The 21,650-nt window shown below is 32.7% G+C and overlaps 1 protein-coding gene across 1 annotated transcript; it reads left to right on the forward strand.

The window, feature by feature from the left end:
* Window positions 1-17,727: 17,727 nt before the first annotated feature.
* On the forward strand, window positions 17,728-18,501 carry LOC124962449 (serine/threonine-protein phosphatase 2A regulatory subunit B'' subunit gamma-like). Its single transcript, XM_047521795.1, has one exon. It carries the CDS (start codon window positions 17,728-17,730, stop codon window positions 18,499-18,501), a length of 774 nt encoding a protein of 257 aa, XP_047377751.1.
* Window positions 18,502-21,650: the final 3,149 nt, after the last annotated feature.

The raw sequence follows: 21,650 nt of genomic DNA on the forward strand, positions 1-21,650 counted from the left end.
TTTTTCTTTTGCAAATTTTTCCAGGTTTCTCCATACTACTACGACAAATGTGATTCAGTAATAGAAGAAGAAGAACAACAACAACAACAAAGCCCTTGAGACACTCATTTGTCTAGGATTCCTTTGTTCTTTTTACTGTTTTTCTGTTTACTACCTTTTTCACTTACAGTCTCCTACTTAAATCACTCTTTAGAAGACCTACTACAATTCAGGTATTATCTAGCAATTATATTTTTTTCCTGAAATTACAATTACCTCAGTCATTGAACATGGAGTTTCCTAACCATGAATATGTCAGATGTTCTACTACTGGAAAAACTCAGCAAGATGAATTACTCTTAGGGGCTGGGATTCTTCTCCTTGAGAGCCTTTGCTGCCTGTTCTCTTCTTCCCAGATGGAAAGGTACACATATACAGAGTGAACTTGAGCTGATTCTTTTTTCCATTTACCCAGTTATTCACTAGTGGACATCATTTAACCAGCACATATTTTTGATGCAACTTCTACTTCTTAGTGATCTGATTTCCAACTGAATTATTTTGTGTTTTTTCAAACATGTGAATTTGAAAAACAAAAATGTCGTATATTCAAAGTGTACCATGTGATGACTTGATATATGTAAATATTGTATACTGATTACATCAAAATGACATTTCCATTACCACCTAGACTTGTCATTGTGTGAAAGGGTGTGGTATTTTAAAATTCACTCTCAGAAAATTTTGAGCAAACAATATAGTATCATTGATCATGTTCATCATGCTGTATATTAGATCCCCAGAACTTATTAATCTTAAAAATGAGAATTTTGACCAATATCTTCCCACTTGTCCCAGCTCTAGGCACTGACAATCACTGTTATACTCTGAGTTTGCCTTTTTTAGATTCCACAAATATATGATCATATAGTAATTGTCATGCTGTGTTACTTTACTTAGCTTCAGTCCTGAAGATTAACCCATATTGGCACAAACAACAAGATTTGCCTCTTATTCATGGCTGAAGAATATTCCCTTGTGTATATATGCTAAATGTTCTTTATCCATTCACTCATTGATGGACAAGTAGGTTGATTCCTTATCAGGGCTAATGTGAATAATTCTTAACTAACCTTTGTAAAGGGGTCATGTCTCTGTGTTCTCCAGTCAATGGAGATATGGTAAGCTGTCACCTGTTGACCACTCATTGAATGTCTTCAGGTAAACCCTTATTGGCTACACACTAAGCATGGTGTCATCAGCAGATGACATGGATAGCCTTAACAGTATTGAGTCTTAGATTTTGGTAAGTTTTTTTTAGTAATATTCAAAAATTGTTAAATAAATTTGAGAGTACTACTTTCAAATTTTCTAAAATGCCCATGTAAATAAAGCCTATAAAGTTAAAAAAATTATTTGAAGCATGTCATATAAAACATTTTATCTAAAAATAAATTACTAAGAAAGTAAAAAAAAAAAGCTGGGATTTTTAAGATGGAGGACTAGAGGGAGACTGAATCTCCTGTTGCTCCAGAACTCAGGATTCAAGAAGGGGAGGTATTGAGAGACTTGGATCAACTCAGAGACGCTGGGTGAGTCGCTCCCACTGGGTGAAGCTCAGCCCTGGCAGCAGACTGGGACAATGGGCAGCTTCTTGGAGCAGGGCAGGGTGGGGAGAGGCTTTCCGGAGCAGCCCAGTTCCATCGGGTGACACGCCCTGTCCACAGCCAGCTACTCGGAGCATACCTGCCCAGTGAGAGGCTTTCTGAGCACACCCAGCACCCAGTCCCACACCCAGCAGCGGGCCAGGGGCAGCTTTCTTTGGAAGCACTACATTATCAAGTTCCTCCAAGACTTCAGGCTACTGAAGGCTAGGAGGTGACATACTGGAAATCTACAGGGAGCATATAAGCCAATAGAGGAAATCTACAATATCTCAGAGTCCCACTGATATCTGACCAATATGAGAAAACAAGTGAAGAAAATGTGCCAAACAAACTAGATGCTATATCAATAAACCCAATGACATCATTGCAGAAGAAATGTCAGAAAGGGAGCTCAGAATGTAGATAATTAAAACAATCAGAGAAGCAAACGAGGAGATGAAAGATCAAATGCAGGCATTGAAGGATGAGATGAAAGAGCAAATGCAGGCATTAAATGATCGCACCAATCACCAGTTAAAAGAGCAAATACAGGAAGCAAAAGATCATTTCAATGATGAGTTGAGATACTGAAAAAACAAACAAACAAACAAACAAACAGAAATCCTTGAAATGAAGGAAACAATGAACCAAATTAAAAACTCCACAGAAAGCATAACCAATAGGATAGAACACCTGGATGACAGAACCTCAGACATTGAAGAAAAAATATTTAATCTTGAAAACAAAGTTGACCAAACAGAGAAGATGGTAAGAAATCATGAACAGAATCTATAAGAATTATGAGATATAACAAAAAGGCCAAATTTAAGAATTATTGGGATTGAGGAAGGCACAGAGAAACAAACCAAAGGAAAGAACAATCAATTTAATGAAATAGTATCAGAAAATTTCCCAAATCTGAAGAATGAAATGGAAAATCAAATACAAGAGGTTTATAGAACTCCAAATACACAAAATTACAAAAGACCCACACCTATACCTAAATACAAAATAAAGAAAGAATTTTAAAACCTGCGAGAGAAAAGAATCAAATTACATTCAGGGGGAAACCAATATGCATATCAACAGATTTTTCAATCCAGACCCTAAAAGCTAGAAGGGCCTGGAACAACTTTTATCAAGCCCTGAAATAAAATGGATGCCAATCAAGAATCTTATGCCCACCAAAACTTACCTTCAGATTTGATGAGGAAATAAAATCCTTCCATGATAAACAAAAACTAAAAGAATTTATGAAAAGAAAGCTGGTATTACAGAACATTCTCAGCAAAATATTCCATGAGGAAGAAATGAAAAACAATGATGCAAATCAGCAAAGGGAGGAACTAGCCTAAAGGAATAGCCAAATAAAGGAGAAATCAAGTCGTGTCAAAAAACAAAAATGAGCCAAATGACCAGTAATACAAATCATATCTCAATAATGACCCTGAATGTTAATGGCCTGAACTCATCAATCAGAAAACATAGACTGGCAAATTGGATTAAAAAGAAAAATCCAACAATATGCTGCCTGCAAGAGACTTATCTCCTAGAAAAAGATACCCGCAGACTAAAGGTGAAAATATGGGGAAAAACATACCATGCACATGGACACAGCAAAAAAGCTGGAGTATCCATCCTCATTTCTGATAATGTGAACTTCAAGCCAAAGTTAGTCAGAAGGGATAAAGAAGGACATTTCATACTGCTTAAGGGAAGCATAAATCAGCAAGACATAACAATCATAAATATCTATGCCCCAAACAATGGCTCATTCATGTACGTCAAACAAATCCTTCTCAATTCCAGAAATCAAATAGACCACAACATAATAATACTAGGAGATTTTAACACACCTCTCTCATCACTGGACAGATCTTCCAAACAAAAATTGAATAAAGGAAACACAGATCTCAATAACACAATCAATAATTTAGACTTAACAGACGTATATAGAATACACCATCCAACAAAGAGCGAATATACCTTCTTCTTGGCAGCACATGGATCCTTCTCTAAAATAGACCATATTTTATGCCATAAAGCTACTGTTAGCAAATACAATAAGATAGAGATACGACCTTGTATTCTATCAGAACATAATGGATTGAAATTGGAAATAAATGACAGAATAAATAACAGAAACTACTCCAACACCTGGGGATTAAATAATACACTATTATATGATGAATGGATACCAGAAGACATCAGGAGGGAACTAAAAAAATTCTTAGAAATAAATGAGAACAAAGACACATCATATCAAAATCTCTGGGACACTACGAAAGCAGTACTTAGAGGAAGATTTATTTCATGGAGCGTATTCAATAAAAGAAGAAAAAAATTAACAAATAATTGACTTAACACTACAGCTTAAAGCCCTAGAAAAAGAACAACAGAGCAAAACCAAAAGTAGTAGAAGACAGGAAATAGTTAAAATCAGAACTGAAATCAATGAAATTGAAACAAAAAAACAATAGAAAAAATTGACAAAATAAATAGTTGGTTCTTTGAAAAAATAAATAAAATTGATAAACCCTTAGCCACACTAACAAAGAGAAGGAGAGAGAAGACTCAAATCACTAAAATTTGGAATGAACAAGGAAATATCACTACAGACACGAGTGAAATACAAAATATAATTAGAAGCTATTATGAAAATCTATACGCCAATAAATCAGAAAATCTTGAACGTCAACAGGTTTCTAGAGACATATAAATTACCTAAACTGAACCAGGAGGACATACCCTGGAGTATCCATCCTCATTTACAAGATTTAAAATTTAAATAGATCAATTTCAAGTAATGAAATAGAAGAAGTCATCAAAAGCCTACCAACAAAGAAAAGTCCGGGTCCAGTTGGGTTCTCAGCCAAGTTCTACAAAACCTTTAAAGAAGAGCTCATTTCAATACTCCTCAAAGTAATCCATGAAATAGAAGAGGAGGGAACCCTCCCAAAATCATTCTATGAAGCCAATATCACCCTGATACCTAAACCAGACAGAGACATATCAAGGAAAGAAAATTTCAGACCAATATCCTTAATGAACATTGATGCAAAAATTGTCAACAAAATTTTAGCAAATTGCATACAAAAGTATATTAAAAAGATAGTGCACCACAATCAAATGGGTTTTATCCCAGGGATGCAAGGTTGGTTCAACATTGAAAATCAATAAACGTAAATCATCATATCAACAGACTTAAAGTCAAGAATCTCATGATTATTTCAATAGATGCAGAAAAAGCATTTGATAAAATACAACATCCCTTCATGCTCAAAACACTAGAAAAATAGGGATATTGGGAAAATTCCTTAACATTATAAAGGCCATCTATGCTAAGCCCATGGACAATATCATTCCAAATGGTGAAAATCTGAAAACATTCTCCCTATAAACTAGAACAAGGCAGGGATGCCATCTTTCAACACTTCTATTCAACATTGTCCTTGAAACTCTAGCCAGACCAATTAGACAGATCAAAGAAATTAAAGGGATATGAATAGGAAAAGAAGAACTCAAACTATCCCTATTTGCTGATGATATGATTATACAGAGGAACTGGGAAACTCCTCCAGAAAACGTTTAGAACTCATAAGTGAATTCAGTAAAGTAGCAGGATATAAGATCAATGCTCATAAATCCAATGCATTTTTATACATAAGTGATGAATCTTCAGAAAGAGAAGTTAGGAAAACTACCCCAATCACAATAGCATCGAAAAAAATAAAATACTTGGGAATCAATCTCACAAAAGAGGTGAAAACCTCTACAATGAGAACTATAGAACACTAAAGAAAGAAATTAAAGAAAACCTTCAAAGATGGAAAGATCTCCCATGTTCTTGGATAGGAAGAATTAATTTTGTCAAAATGGCCATCCTACCAAAAGTGCTATACAGATTCAATGCAATTCCAATTAAAATCCCAATGACCTACCTTACAGAAATAGAGCAAGCAATCGTGAAATTCATCTGGAAGAATAAGAAACCCAGAATAGCTAAAGCAATCCTTAACAGGAAGAGTGAAGCAGGGGGTACCGCAATACCAGAACTTCAACTATACTACAAAGCAATAGTAACAAAAATGGCATGGTACTGACACCAAAATAGACAGGTAGATCAATGGTACAGAATAGAGGACATGGACACAAACCCAAATAAATACGATTTTCTCATACTAGACAAAGGGGCCAAAAATATGCAATGGAGGAAAGATAGCCTGTTCAACAAGTGGTGCTGGGAAAACTGGAAATCCATATGCAGCAGAATAAAACTAAACCCCTATCTCTCACCCTGCACAAAACTCAATTCAAAATGGATCAAGGACCTCGGAATGAGACCAGAGCCCCTGCATCTTATAGAAGAAATAGTAGTTCCAAATCTTCAACATGTCGGCTTAGGATCAGACTTCCTTAACAGGACTCCCGTAGCACAAGAAATAAAAGCAAGAATCAACAACTGAGATAGATTCAAACTAAAAAACTTTCTCTCAGCAAAGGAAACTATCAGCAATGTGAAGAGAGAGCCTATAGAGTGGGAGAAAATCTTTGCCACTCATACTTCAGATAGAGCACTGATCTCCGGAATATATAACGAACTCAAAAAACTCTACACCAAGAATACAGATAATCCAATCAACAAATGGGCTAAGGAAATGAACAGACACTTCACAGAAGATCTACAAGCAATCAACAGATACAAGTTAAGGTCCTACCTCAGCAACTTAATTCCAGAGACTAGGACACAACTACCAGCACCAAAAGCCCAGTAAAATATAGGAAAAGAAACAAACAAACAGAAACAAACAAAAAAGCTACACTACTAACATCACAGCTGCCCACAATTAATAACCAGAAAAAAAGAATGGTCTCTGCTAGATCTCATGGCTAACATGCTGTGTTAGAAAGAAAAATGACATCCCACTAACTTCTCCCTTGTAAATTTTGTGTATGCATCTCATTGATTCAAGCTGAACTATATCCAAAACTATGGAAACCAAATTTCCTTGTCTCTTCCACATGATAAAATGGAGAGAAAATAAAAAGAGTGAAAATAACAACTAAATGCTGAAGATGGTGTCTATGAATCAGCCCAAATACTTAAATGCTTCTGCGATATATTTACTTGAATTTTCCACAGGAATCTCAAACATGGCAATTTAAAAAAGTAAACAAAATCTTTATTTATCATATTTGTGGTTTTCCAAAGATATACTGCCTCTGTATCATCATATCCCTCACTTGTTACCTGCCGATGAGGAACTTCAGTTTAAATTATTGTTATAATTGCCATAAGTAATATTTTAAAAACTCCTATCACGCCATCATCCACAATGACCTATTATTATTTTTCTATAATTTTTATTGCTGATAGTAGTACACAAAAACTTGGTGATGGTGTTTTTATTATGAATGACCCTTGGTAACTTTTCAAGTTTTCTCTGTGATCTCCATTGTATATTTCCTTACCTATCATTCGTATTAAAATGTTTGATACTCTCAAGTAAGACATGTTCTCTATGATTCTAATGCATTATCATGTAGCTTTCTCTCTTTCAGGTAGCCCTTTCTTCTGAAAACACATTGCATGGATTACTCCCAAACATCATTCAGGAATAATTACTTGAATCATACACTCTGGACTATTTTTGTCCAGTCAAGTCTAGATTATATGGCCTTCCACTGATGGCCTTAGCCTACTAAGCACAGCCTCTTCCTTGCTATTTACTGTGATCATTACAAAAACAATGTTTATTTTATATATCCATCCTTATTATAAAGTCCTGTTTGCATTGCTAAAGTTGATAATGTATGTTCTAGGAATATTCAAGTATGTTAATAATTCAATAAAGTAATATTTATTCATGATGATACTAGAAAACTATAATTGTAGAAATATATAAATATTTTAACCATACACACATTATGACATATCTTGCTAATATTAAGATGTATGAACAAATCAAGTGTAGAATGTAGAGAATATTATCATTTGTGTATATAAGGTCTAATGCTACAAAAAAAATTTTATATATGTAAAACTAGGCTATGTAAGTTTACTTTATAGTTACAGTGAATGTATAATGAACTAGGGAGAACAGAGTGTCTGGTCTTTTGTCATACCTACAAAGTGTTTTACCAGTGTGTGGCAAAATGTTTCTATTTTTTTTTTTTTTTTTTTTTTGGGTGCTGGGGATCAAACCCAGGGCCTCGTGCTTACAAGGCAAGCACTCTACCGACTGAGCTATCTCCCCAGCCCCAAAATGTTTCTTTAGACTAGTGTGTTTGTATGGTATTGGTAAATATTAGATGAAGAAGAAATGGACTGGTCATTTGAAATCAAAACAGCTTATGAATTTACTATATCATGACTACAAATAAATTGCAGATTTTAGTGTCAAATATTGATTTCAGCCAAGTGATTGTCTTGAATAAATATATCTTGATTAAATATAGACGGATAATATATTTTTGATTATGTGTAAATCAGATTTTATCAATATGAGTTGCAAAGAAGACTACCTAATATTTAGGACTAAAAATTAAAGTATTTGTCTATTTCCTAACAGCTTAGAGCCCTCAATTTCACCTTTTAAAAATAATAAAAATGATAATATAAATTCCACTTGTGACACAGCTACTTCAATTACTAAATTATGCATAATGAAATTACATCAATGATCAAACTTAAAGAAAGAGGGAAAATGGTTAAAACAAAACTATAAAATAAAAATGAAGGTAATTATTTCATATTATTTGAACACTGCTGATCTGAAGCTAGGTTTTGAAATATGTTAACATCTTTCAAAATCAATCAGAAACAAGTGAATGAATAAAATAACCAAAAATGTAATAGTAAACATTTCTTTTTCTCATTTTTTTTTCTTTAAAAATATATGGAAATGAATTGCAGAATAAAATTTAGTGGTATCAATATTTATCATAAAAAAGTCGCAAAATGTGCTATTTACTTTTATTTTAAGTAAGTTTGTGATCCATGCTAATCACCATAATAGAATTTGTAGCACAGTAGCCTACATCTCCATAAACAGAGTGGAAATGAATCTTTGTGTAAATCTTTGCTCAGAGTATCAAGTTTTGTTATCAACATCTAAAGCTTTAAATATAATAATATGCTTAGATGTTGTAATTATCTACCATAAGTTCTAATAACTTGTCAGCTTAAGTTGCATTTAAGATAGATTTATTCATTGGAAAACATTACTCTCAATAAAATAAACATTTCTGATGCTAACATACTGATTGGATTTTAGTCATCATATATGACCATTTATCTTTTTAATATATGGGAATAGCATTGTGGTTAATTATTTTTTAATAACTAAAAGAAATGGTTGAGTATAGTCACTCTCATCTTGGCCTACTTACTAATATTTACTTGTAGACATTCACACACACACATACACACACCCACACACATGCACACTGACACACAGAGATATTCATGTCACAAAAATACTCATAAAGCTAAGGTCTGTCAGATTGTGTTTCATGCTTTTATTTGCACCAGTAAATAGAAAGGTATGTGAGGTGAGATATTTAGGGATTTAAAGGACTGATTGTCATTACATTCCCAAATAGGAAATTTGTATGTATCATCTTCAGCAAGAAGAAATTTTGTCTGTAGCTAAAAGCATAAGAAAGGTGGTACATGCTTAAAACTTTTGGGGTGACAAATATGTCTGAAAATTAGTTTTGGAAGAAATTCTGCATTTCAGCTATAGAAAACTAAGCTAAGAAGTGATAAACACATACATGTGTGTTAGCCCATATAATATGCCTCATCTATTTTTTTCCATCTTGCTAGCTACAATACAGAGCATCTCATAACTAAACATGAATTTAAACTTCTCATCTCTATATTTTTAAAGTATACATCTAAACATGCAAACTATATGTAAAGCTCAATAAAGTTGGCAAGAATTTCAGGCAGTGGTTTCTTTCTCATAATAATGCACATTGCTTTTTAAAATGCTTAGAGTCATACCCAGATTAAACAATATAAATATAGCATTGGTAAATATAATGATAAATATATTAAATTTTTTGGCACATATAACCATTTTATACAATTTCTATAACTAGAAAATACTACTATTGTGTGTGCTATATGCATATCTGTTATTGACAGAAAAAAAAAACAGTTTAAATAGTTAATTACCCATTATACCCAGTGTGTGGGGATGTTTGACTAAGAGAAAAACACATTGTTTTTTATATCTAGGCAAATACATAGATGATAGATAGAGAGATGATTGGTATATGCATACATACTATGTAACAGAGAAATTCCAATAACAGATTTCAACAGTCTCAATATCAATTCTTCTGTCTTTTTTTTTTTTTTTCTTTTCTTTTGTCTTTATGTGCTGAGTATTGAACCCAAGGCTTTGCATGTGCTAAGCATGTATTTTTTCACTGAGCTATACCCTTATGCCACTCAACATCATGTTTGGAATGACTGTTAGAAAATTTCCACAATACTCTCTGTGATCCTAGTGAAACTGGCCTGTACAGTTTTGGACTGAGAGGAGAGGAGACCTCAAACCCTCTTTGTTGGGCTTCAGAACACTTCCCCATGACAATCACCCTCAAAGTTTACAGGCAAAAAACATGACACATGTCCAAGAAGGTATCCTTTAGGCTCATGTCACCATTGCCCACATTTCTGTAATTATGTTACATAAAGAAGTTAAAAAATCAGACCAGTCCTCTCTAATGTTAGTCCATCCTCATGTAAATATGACATATGGGGACATTAAACAAATCTGTTTGTCTCTCTCCACAACCCTTTTCACTGCTCTTTGGAACTCCTGGGACTCCACCAGCACTGTACTCTGAATCTCCAACAATATTCTTTCAAGTTTTATTGGAAACTTTGCTATAAGTGAAATAAGAAACTCTCCTAGGGTAGTGGACATTTTTTTTTATCCTAGGGTAGTGGACAATTTTCTCTTATGCAGAATTATTTTCCTCCTCGGTCCGTCTTTTGGCACTGTTTCTGACAGCTATCAGTGGACCCCTTATCATCTCACATTTTCTTCTCTCTCTTTCACTATTGTCTTTCTTCCATCATTTCATTTTTTTCTTCTTCAGATGAATTTGTCTATTTTACCTCAAAGTCTCTTATTATTTATTTATTGACATTAGTTAAGGTAACTTTTGCATTCATACTCCCAGACCATCACTTCAATCTTAAAAAAAAATAAAATAACCTGTTCTCTATCTTAATGGGCATTTTACTTTGTGTTTATAAATTATGGCTTTAAGTTTAGGAAGTCTTAAATTCTTTAAGGATTTTCAGGTCCCAGAAAGATACTTATCTTATTCCACATATTTGAATGTGTTCTGGCAATTCAAATTGGTTCTCTTATCTTTTTATCACCTCAGAAGGGCAGTTATTTTTCAATTGTGACTCTTTAGGCTCAAATGTAGTTATTAGAATATGCCTATTAGTAGTTTCCTGCAGGTGCTAAGAAGTACAGTAGTCCCTGTCCTGTGGACATAGGGTCTAAGGTCAACTGTCAGTTCTCTTTATAAAGATATTTATGAAAAAAAAATCTGATCTCAACTTGTTATACTTAACTCCTCCAGTGGACTTGAAGTTCCAGACCCCAATCAGCTCTACCTGACAGTCATGGGTTGGTCACAGAGCTCTGACAATTATAGAGTTGACATTGAAATCATACTGTGAGGTACATATTCTTCAAGTTTCAGATAATATCATGACCTTTTTTCTTTATCCCTTATTTCATGTTCTGAAGACACTCTTCCATTAATTCCCTAAGCCACAGAGGACAATTCATTAATTCAGTTCTACACATATTATCTCAGATGAGCTGAGTATATCATCAAGACATTTTTCTCCAGAGATCTGATGAACTGTCTAGATCAGAAAGTCAGATATTTCAGGGTTTGTAATACAGGAGGAAACAATGTTCCAGTACTATGTAATCAGCCCTCCAAATTTATTAACTCCTCATTTAATTTTATTTTTTACTTATATAACTTACCTTTCAAAGATAATTTTTGAGATTTTTCACTTGGAATATCAATCATATTTAAAAATATATATTTCATTATGTTTTATTGCCTTCAGCAGTGGCAGAAATTTAATAAAGTGATTTCTATCTTATTGATTCTTAGAGAATGTGAAGTAAATAAAGAGATTTCTGCTTCCTCCATTAATTGTTTATCCAGATAAGTTTTTAATCCAAGAGCTTGGGTAAGTAGAAACAATTTCAGCTTTGCTACTTATACAGTTCTTAGTAGATATGTCTTTGATGTGTTTTCACAATGGGTTCCAGATACTGACTGTCAGAATTAGACTGACTGATCCATACTCTCTGGCAGCACTACAAAACCACAGCCTTCAACTAACCATCAGGACCATATTGCTAAGTTTATCACACAGCCTACAGCAGGACCTTGCATAGGAAGAACACAACCTTGCATAGGAAGAACCAAGGGAAGAAAGAGAAAGAGAGGTAGAGAGAGCTGAGCTTTACTTGAACAGCTTCTTCTCTACAAATACATCTTGGCACAGGGTTAGTAAGGATGGGCAGACAGGTCAGGAGTATAACCATAACAGGTTACCAAAATTGTACCCAAAATGTTGGTCAAGACAACAAACAGGTCAGTTTTTAAATCTTTGTCATTACCTTGGCAAACCTCTAGTCAGATAGAATTGTTCAATGACAAAGGACATCCTTCTAAGTCACAGAGCCTGGATTCAATGCCCACTCCTTACTCCCTACACTGAGGAATGAGGGTAGGTCATTGGAACTCACTTTTTTTGGTTTCCCTATTGCAATCACACACACACACACACACACACACAAAATCAATTATGAGCAGTAAAGTCTTAACATATTAGCCACAAAAAACTATGAATGGTGCTCATAGCCTCTGGGGAAATGTTTGCTCTTTTCTTCACGTATGGTCTCTGAACATCAATATTCTGGAGAATGTTGAGAACAATTATTTGTTGCCTGCATAGGGTAGCTTAGTTTTAATAATGAACATTTTATGTATTTTATTTATTATTATAATTTAAATTAATTATCAGAGATGTCTAAATGTTGATCGATTGCTACATTTTTAAAAAATGTTAAATTTTACAATTTGATTATTTATGTAAAGATCACCTGAGTACCTTACTTTGTTTAGCATTCAAAAGTTTATATACTGCTGCTTTCTACTTGTAATGTGTCTCCCATGGTTGACATCATACATCTCTGATGCACATGATTTTAAAGAGTGAACCAAATGAAAATCTGGAGGAATAGGCTGCCAGACATGTGGAAACAAATGGAAAGGTTTGGAAGAAGTGATGCCCTTGATATATTTGAGGAACAGAAAGATTAACATGGGTGGGGTAGAAAGAAAGGTGGGGAATATATTGGTAGCTGATCAGATATGAAAATAAATAGGCTGTTTGAACTCAGGTTGTCTATAGCACAATAATCACTTTGTATTTGTCTAAATGTGATGAAATACATTGGAGTATTTTAAAGAGTAGAATTATATGATCTGATTTCTATGTTAAAATGTCAATCTGGTTGCTATGTGGAGAAATATTTGTGGAATTTCAAGAGTTGGGATGATAATGAATCCTGATTTCTCCTATTGCTTCTATTTTATATGTTAAATCAATATTGTTGAGTGTATTTTATTTTAACTATGCAATTTGTTGCTGGATCAGTTAAGCTAATAGGTCAGAAAATTTCTGATCACTTAGAGGTATTTCATGGTTTATGTAGTAGGATAAAATATGACCAGTACAAATGAATTACAGTCTACTCTGAAAATTTTTAAGAAAATACTATTTTTGACATTTGTATAGCTATATGTGAATTAGATTAATATTCTTAAATATACATCTTAAACTATTTGCCTAAATAAAAAGATAAATGTATTGAGTTTTAACTAAATCCACACACCAAATATTCATGTTTAAATTAGTAATAAACTGCTTACTAATAATTTTCTATTTTAAATACTCCTAAGTATAGTTCTAATTTATTGAAAATATTTTATTGTAGTGGGCAGTGGTTTTAAAATTATAATTGTTTACAATTATTTCAATCAAAAGTTAGATTTTAGAATTTACATTTGAAAAATCTGGTAAGTTTCTGAAGGATTACCTTTCAACTTTACAGGAAAAAAGTTATATTTGTGATCTCAATATCTCTTAAATTCATTGATTTCTTTTCATCTGAATTGTCATAACTTGAACTTCAGCAGATAATATTTTAACTGATCTCCTCACATCCTTCACAGTTAAAGTTACATTTTCTAAATCCAAATAATTTCATTCTCACCAGAAACCACCTCCAACCCTTCTTTGAACCCATCATTCACTCAACTTACTGTACTTAAAATTTTTTATGTGTTCCTGTTGTTGGTAGGAAAACATAAAATGATACCAAGCAGCTGTAGGCTCCTAAATAAATAATCTTAACATTAACGGACTGATATCTTTGCATATTACTTCATCCCTTTGTTCATAAAAACTGGTGCTTATGGTATCATTAATTTAACATTCTTCTTCCCAGTATAAGGCCCATGTGGATGCTAATTCTGTAGCCTGGATCCTTTCCTTCCTCCTTCTTAACTGTTCTTAAACCCTGATATTATAATTTTAATGTACTTTCTCAGAAAAATATTTCTTAACTTTCTATCTTTTTAATAACTTAATATAAATACTCCAATCAATATCTATTGTTCTTCACACAAAGCTTGGTTCAAATATTGATGTTTGCCTGAGTCTATTATTAATATTGGTTTTCTTCCTAAGATTGAAAAACTAAGAATAGAAAAAAATCTCTGTTTATTCATTATTTCATTCCAACTTCCAGAAAAAGTATTTGCTGATAGTATGGTACTACAAAGTAAATGAATAAATATCTATAGTATAGCAGTATTAGGCTCAAATATATCCATTGTAATGATTTTGCTTGTTCAACAAACACTTATTCAAAATTCTACATTGTGAATATAAAACAAAGGTAAATAAGAAAGTTTGCATATTTTGTAGCAGTATTCATTATATCCACAAATCACCTTGAGAAGTGTTATTTGGTGATCATGCTGGGTGCATATTAAAAACATTGGCATTTCAAAAGTAATTTTTAAACAACTCCAAGGACAGATGTTCTTTCCCCATGTGAATTCTTTATAAATGTCATATTATTAGTATAACACTTTAAATTTAAAGAAAATCATAAATTTGGCAGAGTTTAGAATGAGAATATTTAAACTTTAAAAGTACAGCTATGAAAATAAATTATACTAATGACATTTTATAAAATATGTTTTATAAAGGATATTTAAGTCAATGGGTAAAAAGTTAAAAATTTTATAGCCAGATTATACATTCAGAATTAAACTCTGGATTTTTAAAAAATATTGCATTAATATTGCTTATTAATATAATTAATAACCTGTAAGCATTTAGATTTAATGTGCCCTATTTTCACATCATCTTGCAATTTCATATTACTGAATATTATGCTCAAATAAATTAAACATACTAGATATCTTTAGATTTTTCCTATTCTCCACTTTGTCCTATTTCGGAAACTGGTCCAAGGATGGGAAACAACAATACGATCAATTACAGCCTATCCATCTCTTTCAATGTCTGAATGATAAAAGGTTAAGGAAGTTGGAGTTGCTTCATCATAGAGAGAAAGCCTATGCAGACTTACACTATTGTGTAGTTTCTAGATTTCCAGAACTGTCTTGTCCACCTTCCAGAGGACTCTCCTGGCAGTCTTTTGTGGATTCTGTGAATTACTGTAGATGCACTCAATAAATTCCCTTTTCCTTAAGTTTATCATATTTGTTCTATATTGCTGGCAATAGAAGTAACCTTACCAATATGAAAACTTTGAAGGAAATATTTCTGTTAGAATTGCATTGCCAACCATAAATTAATTAAAATGGAATGTATTTTTATATTTTTATTGGAGATTTTACAATTTCTCATTCTAATGGCTTTTCTCTAGATCAGATTAAAATATACATATCCATTTTTTCATACAGATTATTCTAAATATATATACACATATTGAGAGAACATATATATATATATATTACATATATAGAGACAGATGAGAGATAAAAATATAGATTCTTCCTTGCAATGTCATTAAAAAGCCAATAGTTTTTCATAATCATATACCTAATTATCATAGGACAATTAATATATTTATCATGCATGCAGTAAGTAAGTGAAAAGAAATCAGTGATGATATTAATTAAAAAGCATTTTTCTAAGAAAGGTAAAGCATAGAAAAAATACTGTTGCAAAATTTGAAGTTCCATATTTATGGAAATCTCTTTATCATTTTGTTTGAGATAATTATTTTAAAAAAATGTTTGTGAATGTGATGAAGATTGCCTTTTTTCATATATGTACTTGATTTAGAAATAGCTTTTCCCCTCACCAGCTGATTTCAACTATATTTATAGTTGCCCAAAAAAAGTCCTGGAACACAACCCAGTAACCAACACTGAAATATTGCCTCTAAAAACACAATTCTAGTAGGAGGGACAAGTTTGATGAATGAAAGACAGTAACATACTTACACAAGTTGAAGTTAGGTAATTGCAAGCAGGTCTAAAAGAAATACTTAAAAGTTTTTACAAAAGAATGGAGACTCAGAAAGCTATGACAACTGGGCAGCAATTCCAATTAAGAGGACAATTTGTTTTAAGTTATTGAAGAAAAATAATTGCTAAAGTAAATTGAGACAATGTTCTCAGTGCAAACTGAAGGTAATGTCTATATGTAGTAGTAAATTAAAGTTTACATTTGAAGAAAAGGGAAAGGACTGTTAATCTGATTCATATTTTTACTTTTTAAGCAAATATGCAAGGAATGTCAGTTTCGTAAGAAATGTGAGAATGAATAAATTTGAACTCTAATATAAAGTAACTTCAGTTAAAATGAACATATAGATGCATTAAGTCTACTTAATGCGATAGCTATATCCTGTTCACATGCTATGAAATGCCTGTTAAAAATCTCAATTTTCATTCGTGTAAGATGTACAAGGTATAGACATACATGTTTGCCTATACAATGTATCTTTTTTTAGAATCTTAGTAAGTAATTTTGTATTCTTTTTAAATACATACAAGACCAGGATACATCCTGACATAATCATAAAATCATAGAACACAACCAGCTCCAATTCAGTCCCCAGCACTTTCCCCATCCTGGCCTCAGATCACAAAAAGTAAACTGTTATCTTAATACAGTGTTATTTTAATAATCACAAATACCATAGTAAATTTATAAATTAATTGATAGAAAACATTCTATCCCATTAACAACATGACAAAAATAGAATTTAAAGAGGAATTTTACACTAATATTATTATTAAGTCCTTTGGGTATAAACTAAGGAATGGGGTAACTGGGTCAAAATGTGGGTCCATTCCAAGTTTTCTGAGGAATCTCCACACTGCTTTCCAGAGTGGCTGCACCAATTTGCAACTCTACCAGCAATGTGTGCAGTGTGTCTTTTTCCCCACATCTGTACCAGTACCTATTATTGCTTGTGTTCTTGATAATAGCCATTGTAATTGGAGTAAGATGACATGTTAGTGTCGTTTTAATTTGCATTTATCAAGAATGGAGGAACTTTCGATTATGTAGAAGAAAATGAGATGGGGAAGGGGGCAGGGGTATGAAAACTGGTGGAATGAGACAGACATCATTACCCCATGTACATGTATGATTACAAGAATGGTGTGAATCTGCATCATATACAACCACAGAAATGAAAAGTTTTACCCCATTCGTGTATAGTGAATCAAAATGCAGTCTGTAAAAATAAAAAATAAAAACAAAATATAAAAAAGGTTAAAAAAATATATTAAACACAAATGAATTGCGACCATTCCCCAGTTTTATTACAGGCTGCCAGCTGAAGATGAAGTCTTACCACAGAAATTAAGAGAGGAATCCAGAGTTGTTTTTCTACAACAGAAAAGCAGAGAACTCTTAGATAATGAAGAGTTGCAGAATTTATAGTTTTTGTTGGACAAACACCAGACCCCACTTATGATTGGATGGGAAGCAATGAGCAATTATAAAATTTTTTTGAAGGTTGGTGAAGAGGCTGAACCAAAGTTCAAGCAATTTTTCACTGCAAAAGTCTTTGCTAAACTCCTTCATACAGATTGGAAGAATTTGCATACAGATGGAAGAAATTCCATCATGGAGTTCTTTAACTATGTCATGCGAAAAGTCTGGCTTCATCAAACAAGAATAGGGCTCAATTTAAATGATGTTGCAGGGCAAGGGCATCTTTGGGAATCTGATTTAGAAAACCACGTATTGGAACTTATCCCTACTTTGCCACAATTAGATGAACTGGAAAAATCCTTTTACTCCTTTTATGTTTGTACAGCAGTTAGGAAATTTTTCTTCTTTGTGGACCCTATAAGAAGAGGAAAAATTAAAAATCAAGGTATTTTAGCATGCAGCTTCCTGGATGACTTACTAGAGCTAAGGGATGAGAAATTATCCAAAGAGAGTCAAGAAACAAATTGGTTTTCTGCTCCTTCTGCCCTAAGGGTTTATGGCCAGTATTTGAATCTTGATAAAGATCACAGTAAAGAAGCACCCTCCCACTATGGAACAGCAACCATGACCAACATCTTCTTAGATCATGTTTTCCAGGAATATCTCACTTATGATGGAAAAATGAATGAAATCTTTGACATGATAAAACCAAAGGATCCTTTGAAAATCTCTCTTCAGAATTTAATCAACAATAATCAAAGAGACACACTCACTACAATTCTAATCTATCTGAATGACTTCTGGACTTAGGAAAACAGAGAAGCCCTTGTTGCAAATGACAATGAAAACTCTGCAAACCTTGATGATACGTGATCTCTGAAAAGCTATACTGTCTTTATTAAGATGCTTGAATGCTGCATGTGAAACCTTTGAAGCAGAATTCCTTTAGAAATGGTTTAAATAAAAATAATGTCTCTAAAGAACATACACACAAAACATGATTGTAATGTCAGTAAATTCTCTCTCCTAAGCAATCTACCACTAATATCAATCAGATGAAAGGGAATATGAAAAATTTACCCTGAAGGAAATAGAGCTTACCACAATTTGTGTGAAGTTTCATATTTTTCAATAGGAAAATAGATTTATACATTGAAGTTAGTCATCATTTTTCTACATCATTCATTTATACCATGAAATATTGATTAAAAAATAAAAATTTTGCCTTGGGTTGTCATATAAGAAGAGATTGTAGGATTGCAGCTATAGATGAAGAAAGATGGGATCAAGAAAGGCTCAAGGCTGGGTGTGTTTAATCTGTTTGTTGTTTCCTGCAAGGCTTTGAGAAACATTTTTTCATTTGGTCCTTGCTGACCACCATATTTAATAGTGCAACCTGCACCTCCATGCCATGGTCAAACAAACCCCCATCCTATGATACTGTCTCTTTCATGCATATTGAATAGTTTATTTATTCATAGATATTTTATTATTTTGTTATCTTCACCCTTATTGCTTATATATTGTTTTAAGAATATCACTGGTAATTGGATGTTATCTGTAGTAGGCATGCAATAAATTTTCCATGGTAAATAAAGACTAAATTTCACAATACTGATATTTAAAGTTATTTTTAAATTCTTCTGGATGTTTTGATCATTGCTAACCTTCATTTTATTGCATTTATCATATGTAAGGCAAATCCCTGTTTTGAGTGTCCCCCAATTTTCAATAAGTGAAATTGTACTGAAAGGAAAACAAATAAAAAAATGAAACATTTAAAATAAAGTTTCTATTGGATGATTCTAACAAATACTCTGTTTCTGTTTCAAGAATAGTTAAAAACAAAATAAATCAAATGAACAACTGCTGTTTTTCTGCCAGAATGAAAAAAATGGAGTAATTTATTTTTTTCTGTTACATATTTCATCACCATCCAAATTATTGACATTTTAAGAAATAAAATGTAATTAGGAATTGAATTCCTTAGGACAATAATAGGTCTGAATAAAACTAGTCTTTTCATCTTCTAAGTTAGAAGGTGAGCATCCAGATGCTAGATACATCCCAGGCACGTTTATAACCAGTTATGAAACTAGCAGAGGTTGAACTTTCCAATTATTGACTCAATACTGCAGGAGAGATGGAACCAGGGAGGGAAGAACAGTGGTTATTACTCTGGCATTCAGTGACATATATTGGTACATCTTTTTCTATTTAAAAAACTTATTGTATTTAAATAACTTTATCTGCACTAATTTACTTCCAAAGGTTAAATACATTTTTTTAAAAAATATTTTTAGTTGCAGATGGACACAATACTTTGTTTTATTTATTTTTATTTTTATGTGGTGCTAAGGATTGAACCCAGTGCCTCACATGTACTAGGCAAGTGCTGTACCACTGAGCTATAACCCCAGCCCCAAAGTTAAGTAAAATTCTGGTTGACTAATAAACAGAAATTAATATTTTAACCCAATCTGAAGTATCATAATGACAGACAGTGGGTAACATATTTTCAAGAGTTAAAATGTCTCTCAAATAGTTTCAGTGCTTCTTATTTTATAGAGTTCTCATTTTATGGTGTTTAATATACATTTAGAGCCATATGTCTCTTCAGATTTGGAAGTCAGATGGGATGAGTGGAATAAAAAGGCTTTGGCATTTAGATGGTTATCTGCATATAGATTAATGTGCTAATTACTCTTCCTGAATCACATAAAAGTCATTTGAACAGAGGAGTCAATGTTAATTTGAAACAGTGGACACATTATTGATGAGCATTAGAATCTCTCTGCAGTATGTGTGTGATGATTATTTGTGAATATGCAGATGAAAGTAGTTAAGTTTTCATATCAAAGAACACATAGACTGATGGAAGATAATTAAGAGTTCAGTCACAAATCAAAAAATACTTAAAATATCTGTCATACAAATATTATATTATTGAAATGGAACTATTTAACTATTAATAATATATTTTAATCAATGAGGTTCTCAGGTTTATACATTAGCCTCAGATTCAGCTGCCTTATCTGATTACCAGTACATTATTTTGTTCTTCTATTATACAATTAATATCTTTTATCTTCAGGGTTATGCATACTGTTCTGAATTCAGTTCATATTCTTGTCCACTGAGTAGGTTTACTTTTTAAGGACCCAGTAACAAAAGATTCTTTGAGATTATAGCTGTGTTTTAACTGCAAGTTCTTCAACATTATCCAATCCTATGTTTTAACAAGGACGGAAAGTCTAGTTGTAATTTTTAAGTCATCTACTTGTACATCCTACAATGTTCTTAGAAGCGAGTCCAGTTGAAATCCAGGTGGGAGATTTATTACCCTAAGTGTGTAGGTAAGGAAAGAAACCTTTTCCTGTTGGTGTTTTAGGTTCTTGGCTGGGGCTCTGTAATAAAAACCATAAAATTAAAGTACACAAATGTAAAGAAATTCCCTGGCTCAGAATGGTTCCACTTATTTTTCTGACTTTAACGTGGTGCAAAAGGAAAACACATTCAATGGAACCTCATCTTCTTTGAGTTTGGAATTTTGATCTTTCCTGAATGATCTACAGTACCATACCCTAGTGATGCTGAGCAGCAGCTCTCAGTCAGTCAGAAGATCACAAGGGTAAAAGCCAATACTCTACAGTATATTGTATTGCTAACTATGATACCTGGCAGGTTGGGTGTATTAAGTCACTTATGACTTAATAATATTTTCTGTGAAGTAAGACCATGATAAATCATCTGTGTTTGATTTTAAAAAGTAAGTAAAGAACAGAGAAATGAAGCTAATCTAAATTTCCTATGTACATACATGAATATACCACAGTGATTCTCATCATATATATCCACCAAGATAATAAATGAAAATAAAAAGAGAAAAAAATCTAAAGAAAAGATCAGTAGAAGGAAACAGGGGGAGAGATGGGGAGAGAAATGGGAGACGCTGGGAA

The sequence above is a fragment of the Sciurus carolinensis genome, chromosome 12 (genome assembly GCF_902686445.1).
Source record: "Sciurus carolinensis chromosome 12, mSciCar1.2, whole genome shotgun sequence".
NCBI classification, from domain to species: Eukaryota; Metazoa; Chordata; class Mammalia; order Rodentia; family Sciuridae; genus Sciurus; species Sciurus carolinensis.